Source organism: Osmerus eperlanus, chromosome 13 (assembly GCF_963692335.1).
Source record: "Osmerus eperlanus chromosome 13, fOsmEpe2.1, whole genome shotgun sequence".
Lineage (NCBI taxonomy): Eukaryota > Metazoa > Chordata > Actinopteri > Osmeriformes > Osmeridae > Osmerus > Osmerus eperlanus.
Window position 1 is genome coordinate 2,494,781 of NC_085030.1, and position 21,321 is coordinate 2,516,101.

Below are 21,321 nucleotides of genomic sequence, written 5' to 3' on the forward strand. Positions count from 1 at the left end.
CCTGGGGGGGGGGACAGACTTATGTCGTTGTTGTAACAGTCATTCATTATTCCACAAATGAAAACACTGATCAACCATAAAAACAATCGTAATGAAATATATATATATATATATATATAAAACTGTACAAAACAGAATAAGGAATAACAGATTAAGGACACTCAGTCCTCACTGTCAGTGTCAGGACAGTTATCTCCCAGTTCCTCAGTTTATTTTGTGTTGGCACAATTACAACAACGACATAAGTCTGTGCAACACAGTAGTGGGCAGGGCTTTTATACTGGTTGATCTCTGATCTCCAACTTAACCTGCTCCCAACCAGGTTAGGCGTTCGGCATGTGTTACTATGGCGATCTACCCCAGTAACAAGTGATCCACCGTCGTGATACAGAAAACCCTGGGTTGAACCTGAAGTTACCTCGTTAACGCCAAATCTTGATTCGTAATACAGGCCCCGGATTTGCACAACTATAAGCACATTCTCAGCCTCACACTATTTGCAAAATACTAAACACAGGGCCTCATGTAATAACGCTTTTGCGCCCACTTCAGGCCTATTTGTTTTGCAACGTGCGCGTAAAAGCATGGCGAGGTATGTACAAATATGCCGCACTGAGGTAAAGGCGCAGACTGCCTGTCACGGGAACTGAAAATGGCAAATTGCGCTTTTCCGTGTCATGCATATGCATTCACGGGAGGGTCAAGGGGAAAGTGGGAGTTTCCCATAAACAGATGGGAGGGGATGCGTAAAGTGCGTGTAATTATGTATTCCGCAGTATGTACAAAAAACGCCTGTGAAAGCGCCACCCGAAGACCCAGTCAAAATGAACGAATCATTTCTGTTTCCTCTAGCTACCAGTACTGAGGCTATGCAGGTCACTTGATAAATTATCCAAAGACTCATACCCGGCAGATGAACGAAACATTGATCCGAACACACGGTTGGCAGAAGAACGAAACATGATCCGAAGACTCGGTTGGCAGAAGAACGAAACATTGATCCGAAGACTCGGTTGGCAGAAGAACGAAACATTGATCCGAAGACATGGTTGGGAGGTGAACGATTCGTTCATCTGCCGGGTACGAGTCTTTAGATCAATTTTCACGTGACTTGCATAGGCTCAGTACTGGTAGCTAGAGGAAACAGAAATGATTCGTTCATTTTGACTGGGTCATCGGGTACGGGTCTTTGGATAATTTTTCACATGACCTGCATAGGCTCAGAAGAGGAAACAGAAAGGATGTGTTTACCTCGTTCACTTTCGCGTGACTAGGTTTAGTAAGACGTGAATGATATTCGTTCACAAGTAATAATTACAGGTTTTGTTCTTTTAACTTTTTTGTACTTTACTTACAGTTCAGTGCAGTGTAATTGTTTTCCGCGATAATGAAATTAAATGACCAATGGGTGAAGTTCAGCCCAACTTGCCCCATGGTTCACAACATGGTCCAATGTTGTTCGAATTTCATTAGATACTGTAAATTTGGCCCTTTTCTTCCACGGCCTCCAAGTCTACCCCTCCCTTTTCCTCTTCCTGCAACATTGCCTTCCATTTTTGATGAGGACAGGTACACTGACCTGTTGCCTTTTTATAGCTTACACCTGATAGGTATGTTTACAGTTGAGCACCTGACGCTTGTACACCTGACGCCCGTGTTTGATCCATTCGTTCACATGTGTGTTATTTTACAAGACAGTGTATAAAAAAGGCAGTCTTACATTTCTGTGTCTAATGTAGAAAAGTGTGTTTAGTGAGCAAAACACTGTGTAGTATTTTGCAAATAGTGTGAGGCTGAGAATGTGCTTATAGTTGTGCAGGCCTGGGCTTCTGTTTTGTTCCTTGAGTGTCAGGTTTCACTAACTGTGTTATTTGACATTTTTGTGTCTAAGCAATCTGAAAAAACTGTAAACTACAGAATATACCCACATCTAAAGACATCACACCTTCACTGGACAGAGCTCATGAATTAGTTGCTGACAGACAAATGGGGTTGTTGAGTTTCCAGTCCTCAGAGTTTGCCAAGAATGTGCAGGAGCAGTGCAAGTATTGCACTCTATTGTTCCCCTCTTATCGCTCATCAAAAATACAATTTTAATTAATAATTACTTTGATCAAAACTGATTAGATTAAACTTGTGATCACAAATGTAAAAACATTTTTGCAAAGCGTGTTTTTAAAGCTGCTTTAAAAGAAGACACCAATGCTTATCTTGCGTCTAGAGTTTAGTGTCCTGGATGGCGAAGGCCTAATCACCTAATGATCTTAGATCTCTAGACTTCAGAAGAGCCAAATAAGCCCCACCCAAGAATTATGTACAGGCTATGTATAGGTCTATAGTGAATTATAATCTTATTAATGTAAAATTGATCTATAAAGTTTAACCTGTTTAACCTGCTCAAGGCAATATCAGTGGGATGATATGTTGCAATCTGTGTGATGACACCAGATGCATGAAGTAAGAGTGGAGAGAGAGAGAGATGGATAAACTTGCAAAAGTATATTTATTAATTTCTATGTAGCAACAAGCAGTCAGATGTGCGTGTGTACTCCACCACTATATGGTTCACCAGTGTCCATTAGTGCAGTGTCTTTATACTTACTCCTTACAGACTCATTTAAGCCATCTATTCGACACCAACACCAGGAAATGTTAGTTAACAGCTTGTGAACAGAACTTCTTGTCCAACTAGTTTTGCGTATACTGTATGTCACAATAGGACTCTAACTCTAATGGTAGGGTAGATACTTGGCAGGATCACAAGGACACAACTGTGATGACAAATACATAGGAGGACTGCAAGACAAATACATATTATGTATGATCACTATTGGGAAAAACAACAAGGGACTTCACATACATTTAGTAAAGTTCAGTGTAAACAGAGTGCACAAAAGTTATCCTTACACATATGCACACACACATGTACACAACAATTTGGATAGTGTCTTTAAGACCCAACAAGAAACCTTTCAAGCCTCATATTCGCATATTCCAGGAGTGGCGTGCTCAAACAGGTCCATAACCCTCCTCTTAAATTCCTCTTTTCTGCTACACACTCACACATTTCTGTTCATGAACTTGTTTCTTTTGTTTTACATGTATCTGCTTAAATTGGAGTTGTGGAACTCCCTGACAGCCATAAATTTGAACTGATTATTGAGGCTTGTCCACTTAACACTGATAACCCACTCACATCCTGTCTATCTATACATTCCAACAGACCACTATTTCACAGCTAGTATCAATATGTATGCTGCTTTTAACACATGATTTGTCACTGCAAAATACATCTGCAAATCTTCAGTGGTACAACAATGTTAATTTTGTTTGTGACCAGGTTGACCGAATGTTATGCATATCAGGTTACAGATAATCTTGTCTGATTTTAACTTAACTAGGAGGTTAAAAAAGACCACAAACTCAGTTAGTCAACAAAGAACACCATAATGATTTAGTTAGAAAAGAACATGAAGATGAAAGTCCTTATTGGATCCTTATTAGTAAAAGAAATTGCATTATCTTAAAGTGGCTGTAAAGCAGAACTGAAAATGAGTTTTAAGTTCATCACACCACAGAAGAATGTGTTGTTAACTACCCATCCAAATTCAAACGGAAAAAAAATATTTTAACCCTTGTGCTGCCTTCGGGTCACATGACCCAAAAGTTCATAACAAACCATTGTTGTGTTTATCCAATTTTACCCAATACAAAACCAAATACAAATAATTTTATTTTAACCTTCGCAATGTGGGGAGTCTGAGACAGCCCAACAGTTAAAAGAAAATGCTTCACTTTGTTTTTGTATGCGGTAAAGTTGTCGCAATACGACGGTGGGTCACGACTGATGGGTCAGAATGACCCGAAGATAACACAAGGGTTAAATTAGGTTTTGAAATGGTGAGATTTCTTTGCTTGATACTGGGGGGGCTTGTCGCCTGAAGGAGCTGAATCTCCGCCCCCTCGAATTTATTGAATTTAGCAACAACAGCAACAACTAGCTAAATAAATTGCAGATATCAGAACAGACCTACCTGCAGTCTGAGTGTTTTGTGTTAATTACTTTGTCTTTGCATCGTACCAGCTGAGTAACAGAATGCAGATTATATAAACCGTCTGTGATCTGACGTAGATGGGTGGCTGTGACGTAGATAGGTTGGGTTTTGCCCCGCCTACACAAAACTTCAGCTGAAAACGGGTGAGAAACTGTTCAACGGTCCAACTCCACATTTCAGTGCGACAGTTTTCGCGCTTTGCACATGCTTTCAGCAACTCATTTCACACGTGTATATAATGTACTGAGAGGCAAATCATGGAATTTGCTTTACAGCACCTTTAAGTTTTCGCAAATGAATGGATTAATAACCACAGGTATTCAATTTAAAACAGATTTTATTATAACAAAAATATCTTCTTACATGTAATTTTAAAGAACGTATCCAGAATGGCACCATGTACAGGAAGAATATTGGGCATTGTTGACAAGGAACAGCAAATGTTTTCAACTGGCATAAACACAATTTTCTCAAACTTGCTCAGATGTGCTTGTAAATTGTATATGAGGTTACCAAGACCCTGTTTCATTCTTCTTTGCATACACTTTGACTGCATGATAAAAGCACAAACACAATCATTGGAATAATTGTACATGGACTGACAGTGTCCCTCCCCTGTGGGATCATGCACCCTATGACCCTCAGCAGAAAAGGCTATGCCACTGTGAGTAAGCATGGTGATACAGCAAGCAGAAGAGGAGTAGACAGTGATGCCTGGTGGAGGAGATGCAGGAGAGGTATCATTTTACTTGGAGACCTCTGCTGCTTTCTTTTCCTGTTCAATATCTGTTAGAGAAAGAATGAGAGAGATCAAGTCGAGTAAGTAGTAAACACACAGCATATTTCACAGTAAATGTACAGTACCAGTCAAAAGTTTGCAAATGGTACCAGTCAAAAGTTTGACTGGTACAGTACATATTTATTATATGGTGAGATGCATTCTCTATTCACGGATACAAATAAATACATTCACTGTAACAGTTCTACTGGCAGGTGTGATTTGAATGTCTGAATAATGAATAATTTTCTGCCAAGTATTCCTAAAAAAGTACCCGGCTGGGAAAGTACCCGTATTGGAAAGTACCAGTGGATTTGCAATGGGAATAAAAGCAAGGCCTCCAAATAAATTAAGGAAAGGTTATGTATTGCTCAGTCACACAATCATGTTTATCTGCTCTGTTAGGTATAGAACCTTATGGACCAGACTGATAAGCATATCAAATCCTGACTAGTTTGACAAGTAAAACCAGATGCAAGCTCAGAAGTCAGTATGGTTGATTCCTCTCAGCAATGGTCTAGTGTTCCCATTTAGAATTTTAGCTTACATCATTAACCACTTAGAGTTTGATTACCCCATAAGGAGAGGCTATAATTGCAGTTAAAAGCCATGTTCCCTACCCATCATCTTCAGTTCTTATTAGGGGTGCAGGAACCAGTGTGATGCAGGCAAGATTGGAGCAGCTAGATGGTAGGGGTGGGCGGATTGATCCTGATGTCAAAAGGATCAATCCTCATATAAAATTATATAGATACTAGATGTTTATTTCAGTAATTACATTTATTTAGCATTAAATGTAATGTTTAAAATAAGCTTTGAAGCTAATAAAATGCCGCTCCTTCCAATCTTGTGCGCAAGCCAATCAGCAGAGTAGACACTTCTGGCTGTACGTGAGTGAGAGATGTTATGATGGCAGAAAAGAAAGGAGCATTGTCTGGAATAATTTTACAGCAGTAAATGAAAACCTTGCAAACTGTGCGTCGGAAGGCTATTCGCTATTGTGGCAACACCATCAACTTGACACGTACAAATGCATTAAAAACACACAAAAAGGAGAACTCTAAGCTGCAAAAGAAATGGAGAGGAGGGAAATCCTTCAGACAGAACCCCGGCAGTGCCAGCACTAGGACAAAGGTGACAAGCAGAGTCCTTTCAGAGAGGCAAGGAATATCCAGGTAGCTAATAGTGGTGAAAGTAATATTTTAGTCATATGATCTTCAGCATTAGTTAGTAAGTTCAAATGCAAGTATCTGTATGGGCGATATTGGCCCTATATTTACTTGGGATTGGACCAATACCAAATTTTGCAGTATCGCCCACCCCTAGCAGATGGTGCTTCTCCTGTCTTCTGGCTGAGTTAAAATCTGCCTGGTAAGACTTCAGCACAGCCAGTCAATGACCAAGTATCTTTCCTCTGCACTGCTATCAACAGTCTTGCTCCAGCCATAGATCAACAGAGAACACAAGGAAATGCTGATTCAGTGAGTCTGTTCAGCCTTACAGTCCTGATATGTTTCTGGGGTTCAATTGAGGGAGTCAGGTGGCTGAGCGGTGAGGGAGTCGGGCTAGTAATCTGAAGGTTGCCAGTTCGATTCCCGTCCTTGCCAAATGACGTTGTGTCCTTGGGCAAGGCACTTCACCCTACTTGCCTCGGGGGGAATGTCCCTGTACTTACTATAAGTCGCTCTGGATAAGAGCGTCTGCTAAATGACTAAATGTAAATTGGGAGCTTCTGAAAAGAAAAGGAAACAATTTACCAAAATGAAGTCATATACACAGACTATATTTCCAGTGTACCGGTACCGGGATGAAATTACAGCAAAATCATGTCAATACCAGGGGATATCAGGTATACATGTCAGTTAACTATTCAGACAAAATGGGCAGTCTTCCATACCCCATTTTGTCTCTACATTGCAAATTGAGTGGGTGGGAGAGAGCGATGGCGGAGGTATTCTCTGGAAGAAGGCAAAAAAGGATGAAGGTAATTCGCCAGCCAGCCTCCTCAAAGGCTTCCTCCTTGACTGGACTGTTCTCTACTCCCTCACTCATCTTGACAGTGAAGGAGTAGAGAACCGTCCAGTCCAGCAGGAACTGGACTGTGAATTGTGTGTGTATCATGATGAGAAAATGCATTTCTTAGTCATGATAAACAGAATTCACACAGGACAGAAGATTTGGGCACAACTGTATAAAGTCAATATAACTGCCATTTTGATACTGTCCAAAGAGATTGCGCTGCAAAGCAACTGGATAGTACATTTTGGCCACCTGTATTACTGATTTATACTTATGAACATGCAGCATGTTCTCTTCACAGTGCAAATGTGGTGACTGTTCATCTATAGCACCATGAGAACTCTGCTTTGCACTCAGTTAAATGAAAGGACAGGGCAGACTCTCAAAACAAGGCACGCCCATATTTCTTTCTCACAAAAAGATACAGATAGAAAAAAATGGGTTCTATTGTTGGCTGCCATGTCACACCACAAGGTGTGTTCCTGGAACGAATCAAAGCTTTATCTCTGAAATGTTTGCGTTCCAGGTACAACAGATACTCAGTCTCTGTAGACACAAAAGCAGGCTGGGGTTTGGCCAGACTAACCTTTAGATTAAACCACCTGTGTAGTTGTGATTTAAGAGATGTGTATAAAATAAGGACATATCACAGTTTATATCAATATGCATTTTATATTAATGGTGGTAAAGAAGTAATTTAATGGTTATAAATTAGTATAAAAACTAATTCTGTGAAACTTTTTCAGGATTCTTTTTGATTCAGGTAGATTTAAATCGGTTTCCCCATGAGTTCTTCAGAGGGTTCTCCAAGAGAAAGAAACAAAAACATTTTAACGGTTTCCATCATTTTTAAAAGGTGCATTGGAGTATGAATAAAAAAGGCTACTTTCCTGAACCTCCACCAGAATCTCCACCAGTGTTGTGGTGTGTGTTTACATACACAGAGTTTTAACCAAGTAGAATAGCTTCTGGACTGATTGAGACACCTACCCTCCTTGGTAGGCAGAGTGTTTTTCTCTGCTGTGTTGGTCTTTTTTAGGCACTTCTTATCGAAGGTCTCCACACCCTGCTTCACTGGATTGTTGTCACTCATTGTGAATGATTGCTTGGAAAGAAGGGGAGAGGGAGAAGGGGTTAGGGAATAAAGTGTCAGGGTGTGAATTAGAGTAAAGTGAGAGTGTGTGTGCGAAAGAGAAATAATTTTAAAAAGTATTCTACTGATTTATTTGTATTTTTTACAAGATGTAATGTACCATGTGCAAGACAAGTGTGAGCAGGTAAAGTTCAACCACACCCAACCCCACCGCACCTACAAACTGGCACTTAGGGCTACAATCCAGCCAGGAGAATGGTGGTTATGCTCAAGTCTTTTTTAAACGCACATATGGTACACTCCCACAACACTAGAATATGCCAGTGAACAAACAGCTCTGAGAGAGCAGTTTTATTCTGTGAACCTGACTCAGTTCTGTAGTAGAGACGGGTATTGCCAGAACTCTGCCTCAGCTTATTGTAGGCTTTTTTTGGGCTCACTCTTATAACTGAAAGTATAAATTAAATGTCATACATACAGCCGGAGTGTATGGATAATACAAGGCGGTGGAAACATGGGCCAAAGAGTGTAATTAGTCACTAAAACTGTATCCTAGTCTTAAACTAATTTGAATAACCATTTTACTATGTCCTATTGGAAAGCCAAGGGGAAATAGGCACTACAGAACTACATAGGCCTACTGTATATGCAGACTTTATAGGACTGCATACATGACCAATCTTATAGCATTATATGAATGTATGTTTTCAACTTTAATGGAAAATACATTAGTAGCTATGAATGTACCAAACCGGATGTGTAAGAACTGGGGAACAGAAAGATACATTGTGCAGACTGTGAATGTCATGCAGGGAGCCGGGTATATAATACACTTATCAGAAAGCCACACCCTATACAGAAGCAACCGACGCTAAATGAGAAGCAGAAGGAGCTTGGATGCTGCGCTGTCAGCTCGCGGCATAAATTGGCAAACGCACAGAGCGACGTGTCAGGGAATGTAGTCTATTCGTTGTTGGCCTAGCTAGTGCTGGTCATCTTTATAAACGTCTACCATCTTAAACAATTATAGTAAGCGATGAAATGCCGCAAGTTGCATATCACTCAGCACAATGCAGAGCTACCCAGACCGTAGCAATATCTGACACCTAGCGATGGATGAAACACTCGGGCGTACAAATGACCAACGACAGTACGAAGAGTTACCAATGATATCCTCGGAGTACCTCATTTACACTTTACTTCACCTGGATTGCCCACATACATTAACTTGTCTGAATTAAAGATAGACTGTCAAATTAAACCGAGGGAGATAACTAACAATGAAATACATTTACCTGATGCCGGGGTATACGTTGACAATCTTCTTACAGGTGAACTACGTATGTGCAATCTGTGCAGAGCAATTGGTTTAAATAGAGAAAACACGCCCTTCTCTGTGACAACATAGAAACCAATCCGCTTTCTTGCTCATCGGCCCAATCCCTCTACAGCAAGAATGTGATTGGCTCAAAGAAAGTCACTGCTTCATCTGAAATGGGCTTCATATTCTCAACTGTCACTACATTCAATAAATGTATGAGTAAATAAATTACTGTCAGTACCCCACCACCAATTTCTGTTGTTCTATTTTTCTGCATAGGTTGATTATTGGGACACATGCGCTTTGGTAAGGAGTTGAGCACTGCGTCTAGAGTGTGCGCATGATGTCATTTGCATTGGTGCGTCCTGTGTATGTGCAGCTCCATCTCGCGGAGGTAGCACAATGATCCAAGAACGTGAACGGTGTCCGTGTTTGGTCCCGGACTACAAATTAACACACACACTTGAAAAAAGGCAATAATTTATTATTGTTGTATTACTGTCCAATCAGTGGTTGCAGTATTATAACTTCAGGCACATAAACAACAACACACACAAACAAGACCCTGCAGAAAATTCAAGTATCTTCCTCATGAGACAGAAGAGAGAGGTATATTGTGGTAGGCATACACTTTCCAGCATGCCTTTCTGAATTGTTTCATTCTATTTTGTACACCTCCATGAGCTCCTTAACAGCAACAGACTATAGCCTCTTGAGATACTCGATCTGCTTCCTTGACAAAAACTCACTCACTGTGTCAATCACTTTCCTCTTTCCCTCATTGTCCTCAAAGGCAAACGTGATGGCAGTAAAGATTCATGTGAAAGTATTATAAGAAAAAGTTGTTTCGAGTATAATTTGCTTGAGGCAGGTAGCTCTGCATGTTACTGAAAAGCCCCCAAATCACCAACTGACCTTAAAAGCAACTGACCTTGTCATATTTGCTGAAATAAACTTCACATCCTGACAGCAACTGAAATCAAAAGGTTTGACAGTAAAATTAAATCCAATATCTATGGGCAGCAGGACTGTAGTAAACACAATAAATATTTAAGGTCGAACCAACACTAATGATTGGACTGCTACTCTAGTAGTCAGATTTGTTGGTTCCTTAGGGTCAGCAGGGTAAATCTGAAGTTACCTTTACTACCGGAGGAGAAGAGGTAGACCTGGATTGATACTTTATAAAATGTATTTACAATTCAAAAGCATTTGTTTGATTTTACCTAGAATGTGGTATTTGCATTTGTAACCCACTGTTTTGTTATGCCAGACAGTCACTGATAAAAACATAAAATGATTCCAGAATGTATTTCAACCTAAGTCTGCAGTGGACATGATTTTAGCAGGCATGCTGGGCCAGCTGGTCATAGACCGCTGTGGTAATGCCCCAGGTAAGACAAGACCGCACAATAACCAGAGCCTCCTCGGTAGAGTAGAGTTACACTCCGTTGGCGAGACTCCCACAGAGCGTTCCATGTCTCCATCGCTCCTGCTACTGTCTCTTTTCCCACCCTTGCCTGCATGTTAGCTATCAACACAGAAAGAGGGTATAGGGGCAAACTTATGGCCATAGAGTTCACCATTCCAGACACAAAGGAGGAGGCTAAAGGAGAGAAGCCCTGATCTGCCATAGCTGCCCTCAGTGGGTCCTTCAGGCCAAAGTACAGACTACTCCCCAGGGCGTTGCGTACCAGGGTAGGAAGGAAGGCACAGTAGAGCCCGATGCCCGGCCTTTCGTTGGCCAGCCTTGCCAGCACACTCCTTAGTGTGGGGAGGTACCGGTCGTTCTGACTATTCTGCAAAACGTTCTGCACACGCTCAAATGGTGTAAATACGATGGCTTCCACCCCACCTGCACCCAGCCCCGCCAATGCCGAGAAGCCGGATAGAGGGATGAGGGAGGTAGAGGATGGGGAGGAGAGCTGATGGAGGATGGTGTTCTGGAGACCAAACAGCAAAGTACCATTCAGAGTCTTCATCACTAGAGGCGGTATTATACCTCTGTAGAGTTTCCTAGGTCCTTCCCTATAAAGTTGCTTCACAGCCTGGCGGACAAGGTTGTTGTGCAGCTGCTGACTAAACACTGTCTTGTAGACTGGGAAGGTGACCATGGTGGTGAGCGTGGAGAACAAGCTGGAGGTCCCTCCATGCAGGTAGCTACGAAGCCAGGCCATGGGGTCCCGGGGTACCACCTCGACCTCAGGATCCGGATCCTGACAGCGTCCCATACTTATAAAAAAAAAAGAAGAGACCATGAAATAAATAATTTTTTATTGTTTTGTATGTTACTATATTTATCAGGATCAAGTCAGTAAAATACAATGTATAATTTAAATTAGGCTACATTTCTAAAGAAATGGCTTCACTGAAAATTAATGACCTCAAAACGTTTACACTAACACAAATTGTTGATATAAGCGAACTGAATATATACATATATATTTAAATAATAGAAAAAAACGATTTCGCTTACCGATTAATTTTTAATGTTTACAACGAAGCTAAACGGATAATAATAACAATTTTCAGTTTAATCGACTGTGTTATAGGCGCTTAAAGGAAATGCACAGGGCGTCATCCGTATTGCCATACTAACCCGTTCAGTTTCCAATTTACCAGTGGCCACAACGCCTGACTGCAAAAGTAACCCGAATATGTTTTCACTTGTCAGCCCCTCAACCTAATTCAGCTATGCTCTCGTGGAAGATTTAAGGAATCACTACACATAACCAGGTAGTCTACTGCGGTGCTTGATTCAATGCCAGTTACACGTTATCGGTTGATTCCACCCTTGCAGGAATAACCATTGGATAGATTGCCTGAAACCAGTCTCAAACGATTGGATAGCGTTAACCGTCGATTGGTGTCGCAACCACTGAAATCTACCATACAAGGTACCACGTCAGTTGTTTTTACGTTTCTTGGGAAACAAACTGTCTGTATATTTTCAATAAGTATGCTTACTTAATATTTATGAAAATTGCTTTGATTAAAAAGGATACAACACATTTCTTGCAGCTCACTTCAAAATACTAAGAGAGAAGTGTAGAATGAAACAGGGTTCAGAATCAGTTTTATTCGCCAAGTAGCCTAAGTTTACACACACAAGGAATTTCTCTTCTAATTGGGTGTGCTCAAGCCTTCGGCGAGAGCACAACCTTTGTTCTCTCACATATATATTATTATTATTTTTATTTTTTTTGCCCCCCTAAAACTCAGTCAATATTTGGCCTACCTAGACAACCTAGGTGTCAAAAGTTTCGTCTTGGTAGCGATTGAGTTGCTTCTATTGGGATTTACGTTCCGTTGCATGGTTTAAGTTAAGTTTTTGTGGCGAAAAGTGAAGCTAACGGTGGCTAATTTGCTAGCCACAGTCACTGACGTTACTAACGTCACTACGTCACTAACGTCACGAAAACACGCGTGACTACCTTTGGCAGAACATTCGTTTCGTATCTGTTAACTTGGGGGATAGCTAGGCTAACTATAGCTTTACTGCAAGGCAGCTAATTTGCTAGCCACAGTGACTGACGTTACTAACGTCACTAACGTCACGAAAACACGCGTGACTACCTTTGGCAGAACATTCGTTTCGCATCTGTTAAGGGATAGCTAGGCTAACTATAGCTTTACTGCAAGGCAGCTGCAGAAACGCCACAAGCACAGGTGTTTACAGTACGCCTGTTTACATTTGCCTTAAAATGGAGCGTTCCATATTAGTGCGCACTCAAAATAACGGTTACATTTTTGGTTGTCATTGGTCATTTTCGTTGTCACTTGGTTGTCGTTGTCATTTTGTTGTCATTTCAAGATTAACAGTAAGCCAACATGTTTCATGTTAACTTCGATCTTTTGGGGGGAAGAACTTTTGATGAGTGGTTAGCCGAAGATGAGAGAGCAAGAGTGAGCAAGAGTGGTCGAAAGCGATGTCATCAGAGACGAAGGGGACATGAGAAACGTTTTCCATGGATGCACAATTAGTGGAAATATCCAAATCAATATAAGCAAACCGTAACATGTTTAGACCTAATGTTTAAAATAAATATTATTTTATTGAAAGTGTCCCATTGTCATTGTTGTTATTTTAAAGGCAGCTTTTATGAAATGAGCAAAGTCAATTGCGAGATCTAGCTAGCTAGCCTAACAAACGTGAAGTTCACAATGCTGTTTGTCCGTTGCATAGCAACAGCCACTGTTTACAGGGACTATTTTCTCTCGGCTACTGAAATGCGATACACAATGTTTGTTGTCTATAACTATTTTGTGCTGAAAGGCAGCTTACTATTTATTTACTATTTATAATTTCGCTGGCAACCGTATTATAAAAGCAATAAGGTACTCGAGCGTCGGGCCTAACAACACCCTTGAACACGTACTTTATTGGCGATAAAGTACTGCCTCTCGTACCTTATTGCTTAAATAAAGAACCCCCTTTGAAGATTATTCTATGACGTTACCCGGCAGTAGAAGATGGAATCGCGATTCAAACAGTACCATCTGCTAACTGAAAATATGCCCCCCAAAACGTAAATAAGCTTGACATTTATTTAGTGGAAAATCGCTCATTCATAAAAAGCTCACTGGTAGCGACCATTGTCAGTAACAACGCAAAATGCGATATAGCCCTGTGTGGAGAAGCTGCCCCGGTAAATTGTACTACTACGGTACAGTACTAGTAGACTACTGCTGTGTTCGTCTTGGTAGCGATTGTGTTGGTTGAATTGGATTTAACGTTCCGTTGTATGGTTTAGGCTGAAATTAATTATTTTCATGAACAGATTGACAACGTTTAGGCTGTGGCAATGAAGTTCAGGTTAGTAGTTAGATAGACTATTGATTTAAGTAAGGAGAGTGCCGAACATGTTCTGTCGCCGTTTGACTTCCTAAACAGCTGTGTACTGTTGATGTTTTTGTAGTGTGTCTCGCGTAAGCTACAGCGTTGCAGTTAGCTACACTGGTTTGAAACCACAGGTAATGATAATTTCACCAACAAATCGTTTACTAATGTCAGAATAAATCCTACAACGAAAATGTATGTGTGAGGAATGTGTATTTTAACGATTGAAAACAGATACATCATAGACCACTGTAGTATGTGTTGCCCGGGCAACACATGCTATAATATCATGATGCTAATACTTCAGTGAAATAGTAGACTACTGTTTCCGAAAGTAGATGTACTTCCTTAATAATATCAGCTTATATTGTAGTTACATTACACATCACAATTGTGTGTCATATCACAAAGTAAAATGAGTAAATAGTTATCACCCTGGCCTCTTTAGTTCGAAAAATTTGTTTAGAACGAGTGTGGGGGGGGGGGCGGGGGGGGGGGGGCAGGACGCACAGACCTAGTTGGCTTTAGAGGGCTGTCAACGGGGCATGGAAGCTCCTATTGGGTCGAACAAGGTGTCAATCAAAAGGGGAGGGTTCAACGGACATTTTGAGACCTTCATTTTGTAAATACTCCGTTGATAAACCGGAGAAAATAACACTTTTATGTGAACAAGTTGTTTCTTCCGTCGGCTAACTTGCATAATGAAACAAAGGATAATGGCTATTCATGAACGTAAAACATTGTATTTGGACGAATTACTTTACATGGTTAGATACTTTGAACCCTTGGGACTTACGCAGATCAAGTTTTGATGGCATGATTTGCACACCTGGACCTATTTGAACAACTTAGGGTGAGTACAACTTTTTTCTTTGGCATTGTTGAAGGAATGTTCACCGGAAAAAGACGTTGACTTTGCTTGCTATTGCGACTTGATCTTGAATTGGTTTATTTCAATGGAAGCACAAGAATCGTAGCTTTCCAACGATGTATAACATGTGTAGCGTCTAAAAAATATATTTGTTAGAATTTAGTGCGTCGTAACTGAGGAAGGGGGAGGCAGCATTTTTGTCTCGCGGGCGAAACAGGAGCGTAAACAATTAATATGTTGTCTATTTGTTATTAACTTTAATCTTTTCCCATTTTTGATACTGCCTTACATTTTGTTTTAGAGGCGTAGCCTCTGACCCTACACCCCTTGGCTGCTGTGTATTGAAGAGGTCTGTCCATAACCACTGATCAGTTAACAATAATTAGTGTTTGCTGCAAGCAAAAACACTATTGTTATTCTGCATACTTATTAGTGTGTTTGCTGCAAGCAAAAACACTATTGTTATTCTGCATACATACTTCTGCATACTGCTTTTTGCATACTCCCACTTTTTTCCGTCGCCTACTCCTTTCACACCGTTTAAGCTAGAAACACCGTTCAAACTTCATTTGATAAAGTCTGAACTGCTCTACTTACTTTTCTCATTGATAACTTTTAAAGTTTTTAAGGTATTAAAGTTTAAAGTGCTAAAAAAATGAATGGGTTTCAATGGTTCAGAATGTTCAAGTCAAATTCAATTGTGACGTCATGCACTGACAGAACTGTTTCTCACCGCGTCAATTTTTGACACTGTTTAACACTTTCCTGCCTGAATATGCAGACTTTTTCAAATAATATACCTGAACTGTTTATACCATTTTGAAGACAAGATTTAGGGCTTTCTAATGATGTAAATATTTATATGATCATGTTAGGCAAATCATCCTTTATCAAGACGATTTCACGGAGCCATTCTGACAAAAATCTTCTCCGTCTGCATTACTTTTTTAGAAAACCTCATTTTTAACCACTTTCACTACAAGATAGAGGATAAGATTAGGGTTAGGGTTAGATATATATATATATACATAAATTGTGTGGGCAATGTAGAACAGCAGACAGATTTGAAATATGATCTTTTGTTTTAAAGTTCTGGTCATTCTAGTGACGAGTGCTTACAACTCTAGCTACGACTGTCATCATACAGTACTGTACTACAGTAGCTGCCATAGAACGGCGAAACTAGCTACGTCTATCGTTCGTTACCTACAAACAAATGCTTCGTAACAGTATTTACTTTTTATCGGCGATATTGACAACAGAGGTTAACCCTCGTGCTGCCTTCGGGTCACATGACCCAAAGGTTCATAACGAACCATCGTTGTGTTTACCCAATTTTACCCAATACAAAAACAAATTAAAATAATTTTCTTTTAACCTTTGCAATGTGGGGGGTCTGAGACAGCCTAGCTGTTAAAAGAAAATGCTTCACTTTGTCTTTGTATGCGGTAAATCTGTCGCAATACGACGGTGGGTCACAATGACTGATGGGTCAGAATGACCCGAAGATAACACAAGGGTTAACCCTCGTGCTGCCTTCGGGTCACATGACCCAAAGGTTCATAACGAACCATCGTTGTGTTTACCCAATTTTACCCAATACAAAAACAAATACAAATAATTTTCCTTTAACCATTCCAATGTGGGGGGTCTGAGACAGCCCGACAGTTAAAAGAAAATGCTTCACTTTGTTTTTGTATGAGGTAAATTTGTCGCAATACGACGGTGGGTCACAATGACTGATGGGTCAGAATGACCCGAAGATAACACAAGGGTTAAGGAACTTGTCTTTAACCCTCGTGCTGCCTTCGGGTCACATGACCCAAAGGTTCATAACGAACCATCGTTGTGTTTACCCAATTTTACCCAATACAAAAACAAATACAAATAATTTTCTTTTAACCATTCCAATGTGGGGGGTCTGAGACAGCCCGACAGTTAAAAGAAAATGCTTCACTTTGTTTTTGTATGAGGTAAATTTGTCGCAATACGACGGTGGGTCACAATGACTGATGGGTCAGAATGACCCGAAGATAACACAAGGGTTAATCAAAAGATCGTCTCCGTTTTCAATTTGAAGCAGTATCTACCTTACTGTAGGAAATCTCCCATTGCATCCTCTCTAGCTTCTTCGGCTAAAGATGGACGACAATGACGATGCATGCATTATTCACGCCTACGGTGTTAATACAGTCTGTAAAAATACCACTTTGACACACTTGCAAGAAATGATCCGCTGGCTAGATGTAGCATGATCTTATTTACCACCCACAATAGTTCTGCTTTTTTTTGCAGCAGCATTCTGAGTTAGAGTAGCTAGCTTTTCCAGTTGCACAACACAGTCACGACATAATGTGACGAGATTGAATTTAAAAAACAAAGTTTAGTTTACTTTAGTTTTAGTTTACTGTAGGAGTTCTTCCAGTCTCAAATACCACCTAAACGCAAAGCATCCCTTAGCTAATGCGGAAGATGCCGGGCCAAGTACTGATGTAGCGCAGGGGAAGAGTCGTCGTCAAACTACTGTTTGAGTGCAACCGAGGCAAGCCCGTCAGCACAGCTCTATCAGCCAAGCTAACTAATCTAATAAACAGTTAATAAACACAAGTACATCTTATTGAACATAATTTATTTTCATCACCAATTATATAGAACAGCTTTCTCAAGCAGTTTGTGATGCATTTTGGAAACAGGAGATGAGCCCCTGGTCTAATGCGCCACCTGGCTTGAGAAACCCGTTCTCAAAGACTTACTTTTAGTCATTATTTGGGTAGCACATGTAGCTGGTGTGAATCGGTGAAACTCACTCCTCAAGTATGTATCAGGCCACCCGCGTCATTGAATAGCTAGCTTTTCTTTGGCGTAGCTGGTAGTGGTGGCGCTTGGGAAGTCGGAGATGGCGTGTTCGATCCTCGGTGAAGGATGGACACGGTCCGGAAAACTCTGACGGAACTTGCAAGACCACGTCTGTTACATACTTGTCACACACACATATTCTGAATGCCTTCGGTGTAATTCAAATGAGCCATTTTAATCTAGATTAACATCAAGATTACAGTGAGATTAATCTAGATTTAAAAAATTAATCTATGCCCACCACTACTTTTAACGATAAAAAATGTATGAAATTCAATAAGATACTCTTTTCATCACTGTTTTTTATCCATTTTCAACAGTAAGAAAATATCGCAATGCATAACAATGACAGATATACTTTTAACACTTTTTCTCACCATTTTGTTTTTAAAGCACATACCTCTTTTACATTTTTTGTAAAACCTTCACTATTCAAGCCATCAAAACAATCGTTTCAACTGCTTTCAGCAAACACACACATTTTCTTCAGGAAATGTACCTTTCTAGTTAAAGATAATGATAATTTTTTTACTTCTATACTGTTTGGAATACTCTGAATATAATAAACAACGTTTGATCTATACCCTGCTATATTAAGCTCATGAGAACATAACCCTTGGTCATGTCCAGGAGAGAAATATTCCTATCTATGAATTATGTTGCTTGTATCATTGATAAACTGACATTTTGCTGTTTGCTTATTCCTGCATAGCCATAAATTAGTTCTTTGTAAATTGTGACTAGGAAATGCCTGTGACACTAGTGTAGGTAGGTGGTCACAATATTACCAAAGTGTATAATGCCATACAACTCTGAACGAGGAAAATAGGAGGAGCGTCAAGGCCATTTCTAGGAGCCCTATATCTAAAGACCTAAACAAAAGCTATCTAGCATGCAGCATCTGTGCTTGCAAAGACTGTGGATTATCACCCCCTGATGTTACTTGTGAGAGTAAAACTCCCCATATTGTGATACTATTTGACTGCCCTGATTCTTGTATTCTTGGTCCAGTCCTCTAAGATGCTCAACTTGAGACAGACAACTGCACCTTATAGATCTATAATAAATACAGTGATTTTGTCTTGAACTGGTACTTGGTGATTCACTTCATTGACTTGGTACTTTCACAGCAATTGGGTACTATCTAATATGTCTTCAGTATTAACCCTGTAAGTTTGTCTGCAGTTGTAATTCAATGGTATAGCATCATGTGTTAAAGCTTAATATTATAAGCAATATCAATAGGCTAGTGACAAATACACTTTTGTATCATGTTCTAACAGTCTGCTGGTTTCTGTTAGTGTAGCGTCCACACAAAAAAATTGAAACCTTGGTGCCTTGGTCCTTAATAAGCTGAGCCCTTTAACAAGCTGGGTCTCTCAATACTAGCAGGAACATCATCACTGTTTGCTTTTTAGTTTGTAATGATTATCTACACACTACACTTGCACTGATCCCACATCCACTCCCTACACTACTGATTTACATGACCCTCACATGCAACCGTTTCTTTGTAAGCACTTTTTATTGAATAAATACAGTGTTATCCTTATTTCACTTCCTGAAGTCCCTAAGTATCCATCTAATCTTCCTATGAACCCGGTTATGACAGCTTTAAACAGGTACTGGTTGGCTACACACCTCATGCCGGGCTTATACAGATGTGTGTATTGGCACTTTAAAAGGTTTGAATTATTATATCCACATATCAATGTATAATTGTTAAATCAAAATGTGAATAGCCTACAAATAATGAGCATACTACAGGCTAGAGGCGATTCTAGGTTTTAAAACTGGGGGTGCAAAAACATGCTCAAAATAAATAATAAAACTAGATCTTAAAATGTATAATTAATCATTAGAGTACAACAAACCATGATAGAACATACAACTCTGACATCACTTTAACGTGTTCTAAAAACAGTTCTTCGTTTTTTTACATTAATTTGAAAATGTAATGTTTTCATCCCAACAGTAGGGGGTGCAAAAGCACTCCCTGCACCTGCTGTAAAATCCTCTATGCTACAGGCTATGCACAGTTGGCTACTATAGTTCTCAATAAAGACATTTTAACATATGAAACATGTAGCCTTATGCACGACTTGATTTCACTCAATAAGGTTTGACAAAACAAGTCAGTGACTTCGACGACGTAGCTACTTAGTAGGTGTGTTGTTTGGCGACGACGTCTGTCTCACACGGCTTAGTGGCGACGTACTTATCTCAGACGTACTTAGTAGGCATAAGGTTTTTTTATACTTTCGAACATGCGTCGCCGCCACGTCGCCGCGGGTAGACGTTCCTTACATGGCGTCGCCGTCAAGTCGCCGCCAGTCTCTCGTTTGCAGTCCCATTAAGTCCCATTCAAAAATCCACACGGTCAGCCGGCGACGTATGGTTAGGCTGCTCCTTACCCTTCTCCTGGTAAGCCTAGGAAATGTCCCTTTCCGCACGTCATAGTTGGGTGTGCTCAAGCCTTCGGCGAGAGCACAACCTTTGTTCTCTCACATATATTTATTATTGTGAGAATGCTGTTAAGCATACTCACTATTGCTTTTCAACTTCTCAGTTCTTCCGCCGTTTTTTGGCCTTTAACTCGTTCTGCATACTTTAACCGATTCCTACAACTTTTGTATCAAAACGTTCAGCTCCTTCAGGAGATGATGGCTATGACTTTTGGTATTTCTCACTTTTATACTTTTTAAGACATTAAGGTTTTTGTGCAAATTATTCTCCCATTAAAAGTAATGGTAAATCCTTTCAAATCATTAAAAAGCTTCCTCCTCTTTCAAACGTAACTACTTCAGCTTACTTTCAGCTAGAGACACCATTCAACCTTTAAAATGTTCACAAGACATTCAGCTATTCCCAAATGATTCAGCTTTTTCAAATGTTCAGCCAATTTTGAATTATGACAGTTTGAAATACATTAAAATGTTTGCTTCTTCTTGATTTTTATGAATGAGCTGCTTGCTGCTCTTTTTCTGATATTCAACTAATTTGTCAAACAAATTCCTCTAACGTTCATATAGTTTAACTTACAGAAACAAGTTATACCTTAAAATGTAGGAAAAATTGTCCTCTTTCAGCCAACTACTAAAGAGCTCACATTTACAGATTTTCAGCTATGAGCCTTGAAGCGAGAGCAGCCTTTCAAATTCTCTCACTAACTTCAATGGAGAGGTGAGTAAAATCAGTCAGAGAAAGCAAGAAGGAACAAGATTTTTTTGAAACTGCCGATAAGAGTCGTATTTCTGACCGCACAGACATATAAAGGACATCTCTGGTTTCGGCAGAGTCTTGGGTCTCGGAAAATATCCTTATATTTTGGATTGGACGTATAGTTTTGCGTCTAGGTCAACTTGTTTGAGGTGTGGATGCTAGGTAAATGTTCGTTTTTTCTCTCTGCCTAGCTCGTTAGCTATCACAGCTGCGCCATCACCGTGGCAACCAAACAAACAAGCACCAGGAAAGCAAAAGGAACACGT

At 40.1% G+C, this 21,321-nt stretch overlaps 2 protein-coding genes across 2 annotated transcripts; both read right to left on the reverse strand.

Moving 5' to 3' along the window:
* Nucleotides 1-4,374: 4,374 nt before the first annotated feature.
* Nucleotides 4,375-9,398, reverse strand: tmsb1 (thymosin beta 1). The gene is made up of 3 exons (XM_062476690.1): nt 9,241-9,398; nt 7,843-7,957; nt 4,375-4,841 (listed from the first exon to the last, which is right to left on the reverse strand). The coding sequence occupies exons 2-3, from the start codon at nt 7,943-7,945 to the stop codon at nt 4,801-4,803; spliced, it is 144 nt and encodes a 47-aa protein (XP_062332674.1). The 5' UTR covers nt 7,946-7,957; nt 9,241-9,398; the 3' UTR covers nt 4,375-4,800.
* Nucleotides 9,399-9,746: 348 nt separating this feature from the next.
* On the reverse strand, nt 9,747-11,503 carry LOC134032485 (solute carrier family 25 member 53-like). The gene is given in 2 exon segments (XM_062476463.1): nt 9,747-10,687; nt 10,689-11,503. Coding segments are annotated over 2 exon segments (888 nt in total). The 5' UTR covers nt 11,498-11,503; the 3' UTR covers nt 9,747-10,608.
* Nucleotides 11,504-21,321: the final 9,818 nt, after the last annotated feature.